General features: G+C 41.4%; 1 protein-coding gene across 3 annotated transcripts in view; it reads left to right on the forward strand.

Annotated features, from left to right (window-relative positions):
* Nucleotides 1–15,904, forward strand: part of LOC140479814 (ubiquitin-conjugating enzyme E2 U-like) — an 81,741-nt gene extending 65,837 nt beyond the window's left edge. Inside the window, exons 8-11 of one of the 3 annotated variants that reach the window (XM_072574051.1) lie at nucleotides 1,517–1,602; nucleotides 3,876–3,963; nucleotides 10,797–10,915; nucleotides 15,559–15,904. In XM_072574051.1, coding sequence (XP_072430152.1) covers nucleotides 1,517–1,602; nucleotides 3,876–3,963; nucleotides 10,797–10,915; nucleotides 15,559–15,713 — 448 coding nt within the window. In that variant the 3' untranslated portion in view covers nucleotides 15,714–15,904. Of the gene's footprint in view, nucleotides 1–1,516; nucleotides 1,608–3,875; nucleotides 3,964–10,796; nucleotides 10,916–15,558 lie in introns of all 3 variants that reach the window. The other 2 variants (XM_072574052.1, XM_072574053.1) reach the window with 2 other exon arrangements.
* Nucleotides 15,905–17,686: the final 1,782 nt, after the last annotated feature.

Raw genomic sequence — 17,686 nt, forward strand, 5'->3', positions numbered from 1 at the left:
TCACCTCTCAACTCTAAATGGTACTAGCAGCACTAAATCCCCCACTACCAACATCCTAGTGTTGATTAGAAACCATGATTGGTCATATAAATATTGTGATTACAGGAGATAAAGCTCCAAACACCTGTCTACCATCTGCAATTTACAGTTCAGGAGTGGGCTGAAATGCTTGCCATTTGCCTGGATGAGTGCAGCTCCAGCAACACTCGAGAAGGTTGGCATAATCCAGGATAAAGCAGCCCTCTTAATTCACACCAAATCCACAAACATTCATATCCTCCACCAACAACATTCAGTAACAGCAGTGTGTACCATCTAGAAGATGCACTGCAGAAATTCACCAACGCTTTACCACAACAAACCCGTGACCACCATCATCTTAAAAGATGAGGGCAGCAGATTCATGGGAATATCACAACATCCAAGCCACTCACCATACTGACTCAGATATTTATACTCCAAAATATAACTTTATTTAAACAGAACTCAAGTTCACACTTTTCATTTAGCCACATTTCATAAAATTCATACCCCCTAAATACTGGCTCCCCATATTTATACATCCAATTCCAATCCAATTAATTATTAGTTAATATAGTTATCATCTGTTCCCTCATTTCAGTAAAAGTCTCTAGCATGGCTTCAGACCATATTAGGTGATATGATTGGGAACGTATTACAGTTACTTCAGTGACACTGGGTCGAAATCCTGGAGCTTCCTCCCTGATGACTTTGTGGATGTAGCTACTGCAGTGCATGAAATGGACTGCAGTGATTGAAGAAAGCAACTCCCCACCACTTTCTCCATAGCAGTTAGACATGGACGATAAATGCTGGAGCAGCCAGTGATACCCACATCCCATGATGACATTTTGAAAAAAAAGTGTCTTTGAAGTCCTCCTCTTTAAGACAGTAAGACTGTAAGAAATAGGATCAGGACGAGGCCACACAGCCCCTCGAGCCTGCTCCGCCATTCAGTAGAATCATGGCTGATCTGACATTCCTCATATCCACTTTCTGCCTATTCACCATTACACTTCATTCCCCTGTTGATCAAGAATTTATCTATCAGTTATCCTTAACTGTGCCTTCACATCTTCTTCTGCACAGCAGCTCCTCCAGTCCCACTTGTTCACTTGCCGTTCACTTGTCAAGAACCGTACTTGAAAAATGCCTATTTGGCTAGGTTATTGATGTGCTATTGGTGAATATCTGATCAATATATTTGAAGCAATCTGTTCAGAAGAGAAGGGGCAAACATCAAAGGTTGAATGAAAACAAGATATATGTGTCGTTCTGTCTTTCTGTGTTTGTCAGATTCCAGTTTTTTCGTAATTAATTCTTTTGTATCTTCCTCTTTATAACATGAGGATTTCTGTGAGCATTGGTTACGTTTTGATCATTACGTAAAAGAGATGCCAAGCTAGAGTTTTTGGTACTACATGTATCATTTAAACAGCATTTAACCGGGTAAACTCTTTACTCAATTAACTTGAATATTTATGCTCTCTTTTAGAATAAAAAGGATTGCTTTTGATGACTATCATAAGTCCTGGTGCGAAATCGCCACAACAAAAGCAACTGAGAGCCGCAAAGATCCAAGTACGGTAATATACCAATTCAGGTGCTTCTTACTACTTGCTCTAAAAAATATGACAGATTTGGGTGATATACTGGGTTAGGATGCTTACTTTATACATTCAGAGCCTACATTTCAAATCAGCCTAGACTACTACTTATAAGGGTTCAAATTTAGTGAGTTTCTTTTCTTAATTTTCTCATGGGATGTGGGCATCATTAACAAGGGGAGCATTTGTTGCTTATCCCTCATTTCCCTTATGCTGAGTGACCTGTTGGGCCTTTGAAGAGGCAGTTAAGAGCCAAGCACATTGGAGTCACATATAGGCCAGTCCAGGTAAGGATGGCCAGTTTTCTTCCCTAAAACATAAGTGAAACAGATGGACTTTTACAGCAATCCGCAGTCGTTTCATGGTCACCACAATTGAAACTGGCTTTATTTTCCAAACTTATTCATTGTATTTCACTTCTATCAGCTGCTGTGGTGGGGTGTGAACCTTTATCGTCAGAGCATTAGCCTGGCCCTCTGCAGTCCTCATCGTTACCATTAATACAGCATTACCATTATGCCACTCTGTTGTCCATTTTGGACGAATTCAACAAAGTTTCCATTAAATGTTAACATGCAATGCAAAATTGAAATCTAGTTAAGTTCTGAAAGGGCAATTTGGAATGAGCTATGTATGAAGTATAAAACAATGTACATTTAATTTTGTATGGTCTATAGTTACAATCTATAGCAATGACTTGGATGAAAAGATCTTGTATAAAGCTGCTCGATTTGCTAATAACACAAAGATTGGTAGGAGAGTAAGTTATCTTGGGAATACAAGGAGCCTGCAAAAGGATGTTGGTTAAGTGATTGGGCACAAATTCAATAGATGTCGTATCAGGTGGGAAATTGTGAACTTATCCATTTTGGCAGGCAGAATCGAAGAGCAGTTTATTTTTAAATGTGAGAGATTACAAAATGTTGCAGTACAGTGTACTGTACATGACTCTCAAAAATGTTCGTGTGCAGATGTAAGTTAGGAAGGCAAGTGGAATACTGTTACTTATTGAAAGGGCAAGTTTTACTAAAGTCATAGAGGCTATTAGTGAGACCACATCTAGAGTATTTTACAGTTTAGGTTCCTTTATAAGGAAGGATTGGACAGGTTGCTTTGTATCCTTTGGAGATTTACAAGAATGAGAAGTGACCTTAATGAAGCATGTGAGATCCTGAGAAGATTTGAGAGGATGGATGTTGAGAGGATAGTTCCCCTTGTTGGAGAGACTAGGAACTACACAGTTTAAAAATAAGGGATCTCCCATTTAAGATTAGGAAAATTTGTTTTATCTGGATGCATTGCTAGTCTGTGGAATTATCTTGCTAGAAAGCAGAGCAGAGCAGTGTCATTGAATACTTTTTAAAGCTGAGTTGGTAGATTCTTAATATGGGAGTCAAAGAGTATAAGCATTGATAGAAAACTAGAGTTAAGGCCATAGTTAAATCAGCCGTGGAGTAAGCTCAAGAGACAATGAATGGTTTACTCTTCCTAATTCCTATTCACTGCTTGCAAAATGGTCTACTCTGTACGGATCAAAGATTTTGAATGTAAGTTGAGTAATTGCTTCGCAAATGCCTTCATTGAGTCCGCAAGCATTCCCTAAGTGTCCAGTCACCTGCTATATTACTTCTCCACTTTTGCAATCCTACCAACATCACGTCCGCAGTCTTCTGCAGTTTGCCAATGAAAGGCAAAGTAAGCTCAAGGAACATCTTTCTTTGAGGCACTTTTGCACCCTTCAGAGCTCAATATTAAGTTCATTTTCAGACCATAATTTCAGCGATTCTTCTGAGAGATCTGTATCACCAGACCGTATTCCCCACCCCCCCCCCCCCCCCCCACCCCACCTCCCCTGCCACCTCACCAATTTCACTTGCTTAAAGCCAGTTCATTTGTCAGAATTTGTAACAATCTAGTTGAAAGTTAACCAAAACTTTTAGCTGCTTTTCTTTCCTCAGATGCAAGCTGACCTGTTCTATATTTCCAGCAATTACTGTCTATGCAACAGAGTTTTGCACTGGAAAGTGAATACAGCAAAGTAGTTAAGCCTTAGAGTTTTAATTTATCAAACATTGAAAGGTTATACCAACTTTCCACAATTCCTACTTTACTCTAGTGTACCATTTGGGAAAGCAGCATTTCAAGGAAAATAGCTGCATAGTTATGGTTCTCCAATGTGTTCAACCATTAAAATGAAACCTGTTCTCAAGAAACAAATCAGTGATTTTATTTGTACCTTTGTTTCAGTGCCAGTGCCCTATCCTCATCTCAAAGCATTGTATGATGGACTGGAAAAGGAGGATTTACAGGAAGAGATTGAAGAACAGGATAAAGAGTGCGTATTCATCTGAATTCAATGAGTTAACACCTAACAGTACAGGTACCCACTTATAGGAGGTTATATAGATTGCAAGTATTATATAATAAAATCTGGGCCAGTCTTATATAACAAAGCCGTGGCCACTATTATAAAGTCAGGATATTGTGGGATTCATGATGCCACCTGAACCACGTTTGTAGTTTAGCTGCAAAGGACCCCCGCCATTATGAACACCAGTCTGAAGACTACTTCACATCCAATGTTTGAGTAAAGGGGCAAAGAAAGCAGAAAGCACCAGAAATCTATGTAACAACTGTCTGAAATCTCTGAAAAGATCAAATCAGCTGTTAATTGGGCCTGTAAACAGTACAGTTCAAATTATTTAACAACGTTAAAAGTCACACAACTCCATGATATAGTCCAGCAGGTTTAATTGGAAGCACACTAGCTTTTGAAGTGAAACCACCTGATGAAGGAGCGTCGCTCCGAAAGCTAGTGCTTCCAATTAAACCTGTTGGACTATAACCTGGTGTTGTGTGATTTTTAACTTTGTACATCCCAGTCCAACACCGGCATCTCCAAATCATGATTTAACAATGTTCGTGTTGCACAGCATCTAATTGAAATGGATCCTTCAAAGAGGCCTAAGTGAAAAGGCTACAAAAATGCTACTAAACAGTTCTTAGCTTGACACATTGCCATATTTCCTTGCCATTTCTGTGAAAAGGATTTTGGTTGCCAATAGCCAAACCCTGAGCTCTACATCACCTTCAAGGACAAACATTGCTGCTACGGGCATCTAGCAACCATTCATTTGATTTCTCACGGTTATTTTGACCCTGACTCACCTCATACACTCAATGTGTCATGCATGTGGTAGGAGTATGACAAACATATTAAAATAATCTAGTCTCATAATATTGTGTGAGATCAGTTCATTTGGATGAAAGGGAACACAAAGCTTTTAAATCAGTACCTGCCAACAAGAACACAGTATATGTCCTTGTTCACATATATTTATATGAAGTTTTGTTTATCGTAACTGACTAAATAATTGAAATAATTACTTCAACTTGTTTTCGGCTATCATTCTCCTTCCTCATTTAAGACAGTATATACGGCCAAAGATAACACAGAAAACAAGGGAGGCGTTGCATTTATGTGACACCTAATCTTTTTTACTTTCCATACCAAATGGCACCTCCAATTGTCATCTATTCCTTAAAGGGCTGATTAAAAAGAATCCAGAATTAATGGAATCTCATTATAGTTGATTCCCTGCAGTCATCTGGTAAAGTCCTCTGGGATTATGGTACATTTCTAGCAAGACCTCTGAGCAAATTCAGATTCGTCATGTCTCATATAAATCCAGTGAAGAACTACAATCTGTTAGTCTTGATGGCTCAAATCTGAGTCAATTCTTGCATTCACTATCTGTTCTAATCTTAAAAGAACTCCGCTGCTAATGCTTCCTCCAAAAGTTCAATGTCTTGTTTTGTACCCAACATTTTCTTTCACTGTTCACATTATTGAACAGGGTAGAAGAAAAAAGCATACTGTCTGATTGATGATTAGATTAGATTACTTACAATGTGGAAACAGGCCCTTCGGCCCAACAAGTCCACACCGACCCGCCGAAGCGCAACCCACCCATACCCCTACATCTACCCCTTACCTAACACTACGGGCAATTTAGCATGGCCAATTCACCTGATCTGCACATCTTTGGACTGTGGGAGGAAACCGGAGGACCCGGAGGAAACCCACGCAGACACGGGGAGAATGTGCAAACTCCACACAGTCAGTCGCCTGAGGCGGGAACTGAACCCGGGTCTCTGGCGCTGTGAGGCAGCAGTGCTAACCACTGTGCCACTGTGCAGACAGTGAGGTCTGCAGATGCTGGAGATCAGAGTTGAGGGTGTGTTGCTGGAAAAACACAGCAGGTCAGGCAGCAACTGAGGAGCAGGAAAATCAACTTTTTGGGCTGGAGCCCTTCATCAGGAATGACTGCAGTTTCTGTTTGTATCACAACCTTTCTTGTGCCTGATACTCTAATCCTCTCTCTATGACTTCTGTTATGGTTGGTGCCACTATATACTTTCCTGATTTGTCTGTCCCCAAGTAGTAATTATCCCCACGTTCCCAAACTATACTTTGAGATCCTCATTGGGGCTGCAGGATGAGACTTTGTTATAAACTGGCAAATGGAAGATGCAGAGAGTGAAAACATAACCGTACAAGTATCAGGTTGCAATGAGGAATAGGTGAAAAAGGTAGCTTAGACACTTACTTTCGATAAATTGGCAAGAATGCTTTCCTTTCCATTGTGGAGCAAAAATAAAAATGAAAAACTTTGAGAAGGAAATTGGTAGGAGACTCCCCAGCATTAGAATATTTTTCTTTAATTCTCAGTCATGGGATGTGGACATCACTAGTTGACCAGCATTTATTGTCCATGCCTAATTGTCCTTGACAAGGTTGCTGCAGCACACTGTGCTTTACATTTATTAACATTTTTTTAACCTGATTTTGTAATCAACCAGTTCAGAGAGTTCCAGAATATTCATTCAGTGATAGAGAAGGAGCAGCAATATAGTTCCAAGTCAGAATGTGGCTTGAGGGGATCTTACAACTGTTAGTTATTGAGAAATTGAGATAAAGCAAAACTAATTGATCTCATTGACTTGCACTCACTCCCAGTCCACTAATGCCATGATTTTAAAATTCTCATCTTTCTTTGCAGCCCCTCTATGATCTCTATCTCCGTAATCTCCTGTAGCAATGCAAACTGCTGGGACCTCTGCCACATTTGTCTTTGCTTTTACACCCACATTGATAGCTATGCTTTCAGTTGGTGGGGCCTTAAGCTCTGATTGCTTCTGTAAATTCACCCACCCTCTCTTCTGCTTTAAGGCTGTTCTTAAAAATCTACCTCGTTACAGTGATTCTTCAGCCTCAGTTCTAATGATACCTTCTTGAGTTTGGTATCAGTTTCTGTTCACCTTGGGAGATTTGACTATGTTAAATATGCTACATAAGTGCAAATTATTATTGAGGTAGGAAAGAATAGAATGCAAGTAATCGGAGATATCCTTAGTAAGAGAAAGAAACATGATCTTTGAACAGAACCATGGGAGATGGACTGATTGGATCATTGCTAGTATGTATAAGCAATGCATTAAATAATCATGTGATTTGGAGGTACTGGGGTGGACAAAGTTAAAAATCACACAACACCAGGTTATAGTCCAACAGGTTTATTTGGAAACGCTAGCTTTCGGAGCACTGCTTCTTCATCAGGTAGTTAGTGGGGCAGATCATAGGACACAGAATTTATAGTAAAAGATCAAAGTGTCATAGAACTGATGTGATGGATTAGACAAACTTAGATTGCTGTTAAGTCTTTAATCACTTCAAATGAGGTAGCTGGTTTCGATTAATTAATATGTAAATCCCCACTGGCCCTGCTGTACAGAGGGAGGGGCAAAGCATAGACCAATAGTAATTGGAGACTTGATAGTCAGTGGCACGGATAGGTGCTTCTATGATCGCAAGAGAAACTCCAGGATGGTACGTTGCCTCCCTAGTGCCAGGATCATGGATGTTTCTATGCAGGTGCGGGGAGGGTAAACAGACAGAAGCCATTGTTCATATTGGCACAAATAACATGGGTAGGAAGAGTGACAGAGTCCTGCAACGACCATTCACGGAGTTAGGTAGCAAACTAAAAAGTAGGACATCTGGATTACTCAGGATTACTCCCATGTGCTACTGAGGACAGGAACAGAGATTTTGTACAATTGAACACATGGCTAAAGAGCTGGTGTAGGGGAGAAGGATTCAGATATGTGGATCACTGGGATGTCTTCCACAGTAGGTGGGACTTGTACATGATGGAGGGGTTGCACTTAAACTGCAAAGACACCAATATTGTGGCAGGAAGGTTTGATAATGCCACTTGGGAGGATTAAAACTAGTTTGGCAGAGGGTGGGAACTGAAGCAGCAGGTCAATACCTATACAGACTGGGCAATAGCTTGAGACTAAGGCAAAAATAGCTAAGAGGAAGATCAGTCAGGGAGACGTTGCTGAGCTCAGTGGAACTTGGAGCTTGGACTGTATTTGCTTCAATGCAAAAGTATAACAGGTAAAATGGATAAACTTTGAGCCTGGATTAATGCATTCAATTACAATGTTGTTGCTATCACAGAGACATGGTTGAAAGAGGGACAGGATTGACAGTTTAACATTCCAGAATATTAATGTTTTAGACAAGACAGCAAAGGAAGCAAAGGAGTTGCATTATTGGTTAGGGAGCATATCACAGACTGTGTTGAGGGAGGACACCCTGGAGGGCTCTTTCAGCGAGGCATTATGAATAGAACTCAGGAATAGGAAGGGTGCAATCACAGTGCTGGGATTGTACCACAGACCTCCCAGCTGCCAGCGGGACAGATACATAGGCAAATTCTGGAAAGATGCAGAAATAACAGGGTTGTTGGGGTATGTGATTTTTAACTTCCACCATATTGACTGGGACTCCCTTAGTGCTGGGAATTGGATGGGGAGCAATTTGTGAGGTGTGTCCATGAGGAATTGAAACATTATGTGGATAGTCCAATGAAGGAAGGGGTCATACTGGACCTGGTATTGGGAAATGAGCCCAACGGATGATCAATGTTTCGGTTGGGGTGCATTTTGGGAGTAGTGATCATAATTCCGTAACTTTTCAGATACTTATGGGTAAGCACAAGAGTGGACATCAGATGAAGATGTTAAATCGCAGTAAGGTCAACTATAACCAAATGAAGCATGAATTGGAGAATGTGAATCAGGAGTAGCTGTAAAGCCCAGTTGATTAGAATACAGGACAGGCTTGTTCCATGAAAATTAGGACAGGAATGAATCTAGAGGAAGTAGGAAGGGTATTAAGGGAGCTAAAAGTAGCCATGAAATGGCCTTGGCCAGCAGAGTTAAGGAAAATTCCAAGGCATTTTATAATGGAGGGTGGTTATGTGTGGAGCCGGAGGAAATGGATGAGATTCTTAATGAATACTTTACCAAAGAAAAGGACTTGAGGAATGTTGAGATTAGGGAAAGGTGTATGAATATTCTCGGGTAGATCAACATAATGAAGGAGAAAGTGTTGGGTGTCTTGAAATGCATGAAGGTAGACAAATCCTCAGGGCCAAATGAGCTCTATCCCAGAATACTGTGGGAGGCAAGGGAAGAAATAGCAAGGGGATTAATAGATATCTTTGCATCCTCTTTGGCCTTTGGCAATGTTCCAGAGGACTGAAAACGAGGTGCCACTGTTTAAGAAGGGTAGTAAGGACAAGCCAGCGAACTATAGATCAGTGAGCTTGACGTTGGTGGTGGGCAAGTTGTTGTAGGGAATCCTGAGGGACAGGATGTATATATACTTGGAAAGGCAAGGACTGATTAGGGATAGTCAACATGGCTTTGTGCATGGGAAATCATGTCTCACAAACTTGATTGAGTTTTTTGAAGAAGTAACAAAGAAGATTGATGAGGGTAGAACAGTAGATGTGATCTATATGGACTTCAGTCAGGCGTTCGACAAGGTTCCCCTTGGAAGACTGATTCGCAAGGTTAGATCTCATGGAATAAAAGGTGAACTCGCCATTTGGATACAGGTTCAAAGGTAGAAGACAGAGGGTGGTGGTGGAGGGTTGTTTTTCAGACTGGAGGCCTGTGACCAGTGGAGTGCCACAAGGATCAGTGCTGGGTCCTCTACTTTTTGTCATTTACATAAATGATTTGGATGCGAGCATAAGAGGTACAGTTCGTAAGTTTGCAGATGACACCAAAATTGGAGGTGTAGTGGACAGTGAAGAGGGTTACCTCAGATTACAACAGGATCTGAACCAGTTGGGCCAATGGGCTGAGAAGTGGCAGATGGAGTTTAATTCAGATAAATGCGAGGTGCTGTATTTTGGGAAAGCAAATCTTAGCAGAATTTATACACTTAACGGTAAGGTCCTATGGAGTGTTGCTGAACAAAGAGACCTTGGAGTGCAGGTTCATATCTCCTTGAAAGTGGAGTCGCAGGTAGATAGGATAGTGAAGAAGGCGTTTGGTATGCTTTCCTTTATTGGTCAGAGTATTGAGTACAGGGGTTGGGAGGTCATGTCGCGGCTGTACAGGACATTGGTTAGGCCACTGTTGGAATATTGTGTGCAGTTCTGGCCTCCTTCCTATCGGAAAGATGTTGTGAAACTTGAAAGGGTCCAGAAAAGATTTACAAGGATGTTGCCAGGGTTGGAGGATTTGAGCTATAGGGAGAGGCTGAACAAGTTGGGGCTGTTTTCCCTGGAGTGTCGGAGGCTGAAGGGTGATCTTATAGAGGTTTAGTCGGTGGCTGAACCCAGGGTGGAAAAGTAAACTACAAGAGGGCACAGGTTCAAGGTGAGAGTGGAAAGTTTAGGGCAGAAGTGCAGGAAAGATTTTCACAGAGAAGGTAGTAGGTGTGTGAATTACACTGTCAGTGAAGGAGGTGGAAGCAGGCACATTAGCAACGTTTAAGGTGCATCTTGATAGATACATGAGCGGGAGGCGAACGGAGTTTTGAATCCATGAATGGGCGGGTCTAAATAAGGACCAGGAATTGGTGCAGGCTAGCTGGGCTAAAGAGCCTGTTCCTGTGCTATTTTATTCTTTGTTTGAGTCAATTATTTTTACTTAGCACTTTCTAAAATTTGGAGAATATTTCCTCTGAAAATAAACTGCCACTTAGATGTCAGTAATTTAAAATCAAATTGTGCAATTTGATTTATGTTCTAACTGCGAGATAACATACTGTGTGCTTTTGTATCATGTTGTGAGCAGGTTCAATTATATAATGTATGGAGCGTTTAAGAAAGGAAGGAAAGCTCGAGTGACATTGGACAAGAAACTTGCACGAATCAACCGCATGAAGAATTGCTACATTATGGATAAACCCTTAGGTGATTTAAAAAAATATATACTATTTCATGGAATGTTGGCATAGCTGACAAGACCAGTATTTGTTGCCAACCCCTAATTGCCCCTGAGAAGTTAAAAAAAGTAAAAAGTACTTGGATGGGCACTTGAAATGTCATAACATTCAAGAGTATAGATTGAGTGTTGCAAAGTAGGACTAGTGTAGGAGTTATTGTCTCAATAGGCTATTGGCATCTTCTGGACTATACAACTCTATAAATCTAAAGTGGTGGTCTGTCACCGGTTTGAACCACTACAATTAATCTCCTGTAAATTCCTCCTTGTCTTCTTTGGCTGTCCCTCAGGGTTGGGGGTGACTTGCTCGAAGTGGTTCGCCCCTGTGCAGATGCTTCTTCTCCAGGTTGTGTGTCTTAGAGGGGATGTTGCATTTGTTTAGGAAAGCTTTCAGGGAATCCTCAGCCCTCCTACTGATCACTGACCATTGCAGAGCTCGGAGTAGAGCGTTTGTTTAGGGAGTCTTCTGTCAGGTACATAGACAATATGGCCTACCCATTGTAACTGATCAAGCATGACCAATGCCTCAATACTGGTGAAAGAATGCTCATGTTAGTATACCTATCCTGCCAGTGGATTTGTAGAATTTTGTGAAGGCAGTAACTGGTGATAACTCTCCAGGGATTTGAGGACCATGGATGTTCATGGTCAATGTTTCGGGTGCACACAGGAGGATGGGGACCATAACTGCTCTGTTGACTATGAGCTTGCTGTTAGATTTGACGTATCGGATTTTGAATACTCTGTTCCTCAGGCATCTGATGGCTGCACTGGCACATCAGAGTTGATGTTGAATCTTTGTCACTGTCTGCTTGCACTAAGAGGAGGCTCCTGAGGTATGGCAAATGATTCACAATGTTCATGGGCTTGCCATAGATTTGATGGTCGGGGAGCAGTGTTATGTGGCAGGAGCATGCTGGTAGAGCATTTTGGATTTCCAGATGTTTAGTCTGAGTACCATTTTCTCATTCATTATGGTGAATGGAACAATGTTGGTTTGTAGCTCAGCCTCCAAGCTTGTGTCCCAACAGGTATTTTCTGTGTACTGGAGCTCAGGGAGAGAAGGTGGTCTTGGTTCTGGCCTGGAGACATTGAAAGATGAACAGTTTGCCGCTCGCTCTGTAGGTTAGCTCCACTCCAGTGGGGAGCTTCATGGACACAGGATGGAGCATTACACCAAGGAAGAAGGCAGACGGTGTTTGTACGATGACACAGCCCTGCTTGACCCCAGTTTGCACTTTGGGTCTGAGTAGATCCATGGCTGAGAATCACAGCTTGCAAGTCAAGTGGAGAATGGTGATGAATTTCTGCAGGCAGCTGATTTTGAGGAAGATATGCCACATAACTCATGTGAGTTTTGAAAAGCCACGTACAGAGATTGGTGCTAATGCCTGCCGTTTTCTTGGATTTGTCATGCACTGACAACCATGTCCCTTGTGCCTCTTGACAAGCAGAAATCATTTTGAAACTCATGGAGGAACTCTTTAGTCACTATGGGGAGTCAGTTGAGGAAGATTCTCCTGATGACCTTTCCTGTGGCAGACAGTAGGTCAATCCCTCTGTAATTTCCCCTGTCAGATCTGTCTCCTTTCTTAAGATGGTAACAATTACGGACATCTGAGATCTCCTGGTATGCTGTCTTCTTTCCAGACAAGAGTGATGAAATTGTGGATTTGTATCAAGACTGCTTCTTAGCCATATTTTCCAACCTCAGTGGCAATTCCATCTGTGCTGAATATGTTGTATTCAGCTGTAAAATGGTTTTTCCAACCTCGTGGCAAGTTGGAGGTGTGATGAAATGATGATGGGTAGTGTGTTGCTGGATGATCTTGAGAGCACTTACATCGAAGGCTGTGCCTAGGCCGAGGAGGTACTCAAAGTGCTGTCTCCAGTAGGTTCTGACTGCCTCTCAGTCTCGATGAGCAACTGACTGTTTTTGATTCTCAGTGGAGTAGCTACCTGTGTACTCAGACTGGAGACAATTTTGATTGCGCTGAAGAAGCTGCACACATAGTGGTGAGCTGCTAAGTCTTCTGCGCTCTTTCCACTCACCATCTAACCTTTGGGTCATAGGTTCTTTGTTACATTTCAGCCTTCAGTTGCCTGTCACCTTGTTTCCTGTCACTCAGGTTTTGGTGGAGTTGCCAGTTCAGGAATGCCTTGTTGTTGCGTTCTAGGAGATTCTGAATCTTTTGATCATTCTCATTGACTCAGTCTCAGTTCCCCATTGAAAGGCCGAGTTCACAACTGCTGACTATGGTGTCCTTTAGTATGGACTAGCTGTTGTGGGCAGTCTGTGGCTTTGGCACATTGGTCATTACCAGGTTGTCTGTGAGGCACTGCTGGAGTAGTCTTTCTTCTCAGGGTCTTTGAGTCTAGCGACATTCAGCAGAATGTTTCTGCCTCTGCCAATTTGGGCCCAGGTTGATGAAGATGTGAGAGTGGATTAATCAGTGGTTGGTCCAGTGGTTGTCAGCTCACCATGGTGAGGATGATGCAGACATCTCTGTGGTCCCTCTATCAAAAGCTAATGTAATCTGTTCCGTGCCTATGTTTGGAATGGGGTAATGCCCTCAGGTCTTGTCCTTGTCCCTCTGGGGGAGCAGCATGTTTGTTATGATGAGGTCATGTTCTTGACACTTGGTCAGGAGGAGGACTCCATTGAGTTTGTTTCCCCTTCACCTTCCTTGCTTAACATATCTTTCCAAAGGTTTGTATCCCTCTTGACTCTGGCATTGAAGTTGCTGAGGAGAATCAACTTGTTTCCTATGGGGATGCGGGACAGCAGTTCACAAAGGCTGGGGTAGAATGTCTCTTTCATCTCATCCATTGCGACTAGGGTCGGGGTGTAAATATTGACAACTGTGATGCGCTGCTTTAGGGCCAGACTCAGCTGTAGGGCCATGAGGTGCTCACTTACGAGGATTCATTGGGATGTCCAACCAGTTATGGTGAAGCTGACCCCATTGAGATGATTTTCTTCTGATTTGCCTTTCCCAGAGGAAGTGTAATCGTCATTTCGTTCTTTGAGTTGCCCTTCTCCTGTCGGTTGTGTCTCACTCAGGGCAGCGATTTCAGTGTTATAGCACCAGAGTTCCTGGGCAATGATGGCACTGTGATACCGAAATCTATCTTTGTTGAATTCATTTGGCTGGGGATGGAGGAGGTGGTGAAATGTAGGCAGACTCCATTGAGGGCCGTGATTGAGAAATCAGGGCGTGGGGTTCAAGCAGACGTTACACTTTCATTTTGGGCTGAAGAGTACCTAACTGGAGGCCGATCCCCAAGCTGCTGTCAGGGTTTACCTGCCTATCTTGCAATGTGGCCTGGCCAACACTTATATCAGTGAAAGCAGGGAGAGTTCAGTTAGCCCAAAGACCAATGGGTTACTCAATACTCACCCATTAATGATGTAGATTAAAGAAGTAGATTAACTGAGTAGGTGATGGGCATACCATGTTCTGCCAGTACATCCAATTTTAACTGAATCCCATCCCTGCAGCTGTCACCCCATTCCAATGTGTGATTTAACATTCCAGCCAGTATAAGATTACAGAGATATCTTGTAGAGAGTGCACATTCCTGGAGATCAGGTGAAGGTGAGGTGTTCTTCCATTGTAATAGATGTGACATTATACTATCACCATCCGTCTTGAGAGCAGTGTTTAATCAGGCAGGAAGGTCTGGACTACAGGCCCTGTTGCCTTCTTCATTACTCTCCAACAACAGAAGGGTGGGATATGCCTGGCAGTTTACCTGCCTGTGGGCTTTTGGGGCTAGATCTTTTTACTTGGGCACCTTTAGCAAGGACAGCCCCACCCTGGGAAGATCTTCTTACCCTCTAATATCAGGAGATGAGCTTTATATTTTTACACAATATACTTTGCTGATTCGTCAGTCATTTTTTAAAACATAGTAATGCTTCTTGAATTTTATGAAGAAAATTGGTCAGGTTTAACATAGTAAAGGGCTGGCCAACAATTTCCTAGTGTAGTGATGATCAGACCAGAATCTGTCCCTCTTTTGATTCTCCATTCTTGTTGAATCGATTGCTATCAGTCAGAGGAGCAGCATGCAGCATGGATACCACAATTAAACTCAGTATTCCTATATCGGTGTTTATGTAGTGAGGATGAAATCAGATTTGATCCTGATGCTCTCCAGTCAGGCAACATTTCCTGGTTCAGTTCAGATATGAAGATCAGGAGAAAGTGAGGGCTGGAGATCAGAGTCGAGAGTGTGGTGCTGGAAAAGCACAGCAGGTCAGGCAGCATCCAAGGAGCAGGCAAATCAACTTTTTGGGCATAAGCCCTTCATCAACCCCTCCTGATGAAGGGCTTATGCCCGAAATGTCGATTCTCCTACTCCTCAGATGCTGTGTTTTTCCAGATATGAAGATCAGCCTGACTCACTGGCTCATATATAGCATTGCCCAGTGACAGTTGGACCTTTCCAGAAAGGAGGGAAGAATTGTTTTTTAAAAAATTTCAAAATTTGTGCACACTTTCAAAGATAATAAATGTGAAATCTTTTCACTGTCAGATTAATCAACTGTGGATGTTGATATATTTCATATTAACATTATTACATCATATTCTTTGCTTTACTTTAGAAGCTTCAACTTCAGTAACCCAGGATCTGCCAACAAGAACCAAGCCAGTGCAACCCAACAGCAATACACAAGATGAGGAAATGTGCGACAAGGAAGTAGACAGTTTAGTTGGTTGGACAGCTCAGCTCAATTTAGATGAGCTGGAAGGTGATTAAGGAAAAGCATGTCAATATTCAACTCTTTCATGGTCTGCAAACCTGTCACTAAATTAATTTGGAAGATTTGATGTTCCCTTCAATGCTGCAAAAACTGGTTGTTCCTAAAATAATATTCAAAGGTCTCTATCCTGAAGCATATCTTTATTATTTCCAGACTGTGAAATAAATGTTATTGATGTGATTGAAAATTTTGAAGGAAACGGTTCTTGCATGACCCCACCCATCTAATATTGCTCAAAGGAACTCTAGATCTCACAATACCCGTTAAAATGATGTGAGAGGACCTGGGATTACATATTTTCTCAATCTTCGCTTTCTCTAGTGAAAATATTTCAATTCACATCTTCGGTGCTTCAACTTGTAGAGTTAATATCTAAATGAATCATAAAGACCATAGAGTAAAGACAAAATACTGGAATGCTGGAATATTATTTATAATTACTGTATTTATTACAAAGTCCAGAAGGTACAATTCCTATGCCCAGATATTTACCATAGAGATTTCTCTTGCCTGCCATCTTAAATTTCATACATTTAATCTTGTATCTTGGCTTCTTGTTCTTGAAACCTCAACTGCTGGAAACAATGTATTTCTGTCGACCTGTCCACTCCTTTCATACTCACTTTTCAATCTGGATTATACTTAATTAAGCCATCTATTTTTTGAATCCAGTGAAGGTGATCTAGCAAGGAGAATGAAGCAGGGACATTCTCTCAAGCTGTCAGAAAATGGTTACCAACGTTTTCCTTCACTCCATTCAGTTGTTTTGGGATACCAAACCTCAGGGATGATGTGTTGGTTTAGAAGTGCATATCACAGATTCGCCAGCATGATATTATAACGTGAAAGATTATTTCATAAATTCAGGTTGTTTAAATTTGGGTGATATTCCCTCAAGTAATGAGCGCTGACTAACCTCATCGTAGTGTTTCCTCAAAGGGATTCAGTAGAGTAGGTACAAAGAAACTGGTTCTTCTGGAGGAGATTCCAAACCAAGAATTAGATGCAGACAATTTAGGTGTGAAAGCAGGACTATATTCTGACACAAGTGGAAGTCTCAATCTCTTACCTCGAAAAGGCTTTTGAAGCTGAATCAATTACGATTTTTAGAACTAAGATTTTTTTTAATAGGAGTATTAAGGGATGTAAAACAAGTATGAGTAAATGGAACCAAGCTCTGATTGAATTGATTGGAACCAATGAAACCGAACATGCCCTCCTTTTCATGGTTTATCAGCTTATTGCTACCAATGCAGCTGATATTGCCTTTTTACAATAACATCAATATTCAGCATCACTCTTTCTCTCGCTTTGTAGATGCCACCTAACCTACTAAGTACTTCCAGCCGCTTCAATTTATATTTCAGATTTCCAATACGTGCAATATTTTGCTTTTGACTTGCCAAAATAAATTTACAGTAATCTACAATATGTTGTTGCAAGAACCACCAAGGGAAAAATAATGCAGGAAAATGTAAGTTAATGTGGAGAAACCAAAAGCATGTCGTCAGGATCGTCCGTCTACCTGTCATTCCTGGAGCTGGGTTTTAATAAACTCAACATATTTTGAAAGAAATGTTACCAAATGCATTTGAAATCTGTTATGCACCTGTTAGGAAACACATGCCTATTTTCAGTGCTCTCAGAACACAAAACACTAACCTCAAATCACACACTCTTTACTTTCTATGATGTCAATTAACTTTCTGGAAACCTAAACCTTTGTTAAGGAACAGAAGTTTTTATTTTAACTTTCATTTTCAGTAGTGCATAAACAATCACTGAGATGCATGGCTCAAAATGACTTCTCCACTGTCATAAGGTCAGAAATGGGTATGTTTGTTAATGATCGTGCAATGTTCAATAGCAATTGTGACTCTTCAGATACTGAAGCAGTCTGTGTCCAAATGCAGCAAGACCTGGACAATATCCAGGTTTGGGCTGACAAATGGCAAATAACATACATGCC

This window comes from Chiloscyllium punctatum, chromosome 7 (assembly GCF_047496795.1).
Source record: "Chiloscyllium punctatum isolate Juve2018m chromosome 7, sChiPun1.3, whole genome shotgun sequence".
In the NCBI taxonomy this organism is placed as follows: Eukaryota; Metazoa; Chordata; class Chondrichthyes; order Orectolobiformes; family Hemiscylliidae; genus Chiloscyllium; species Chiloscyllium punctatum.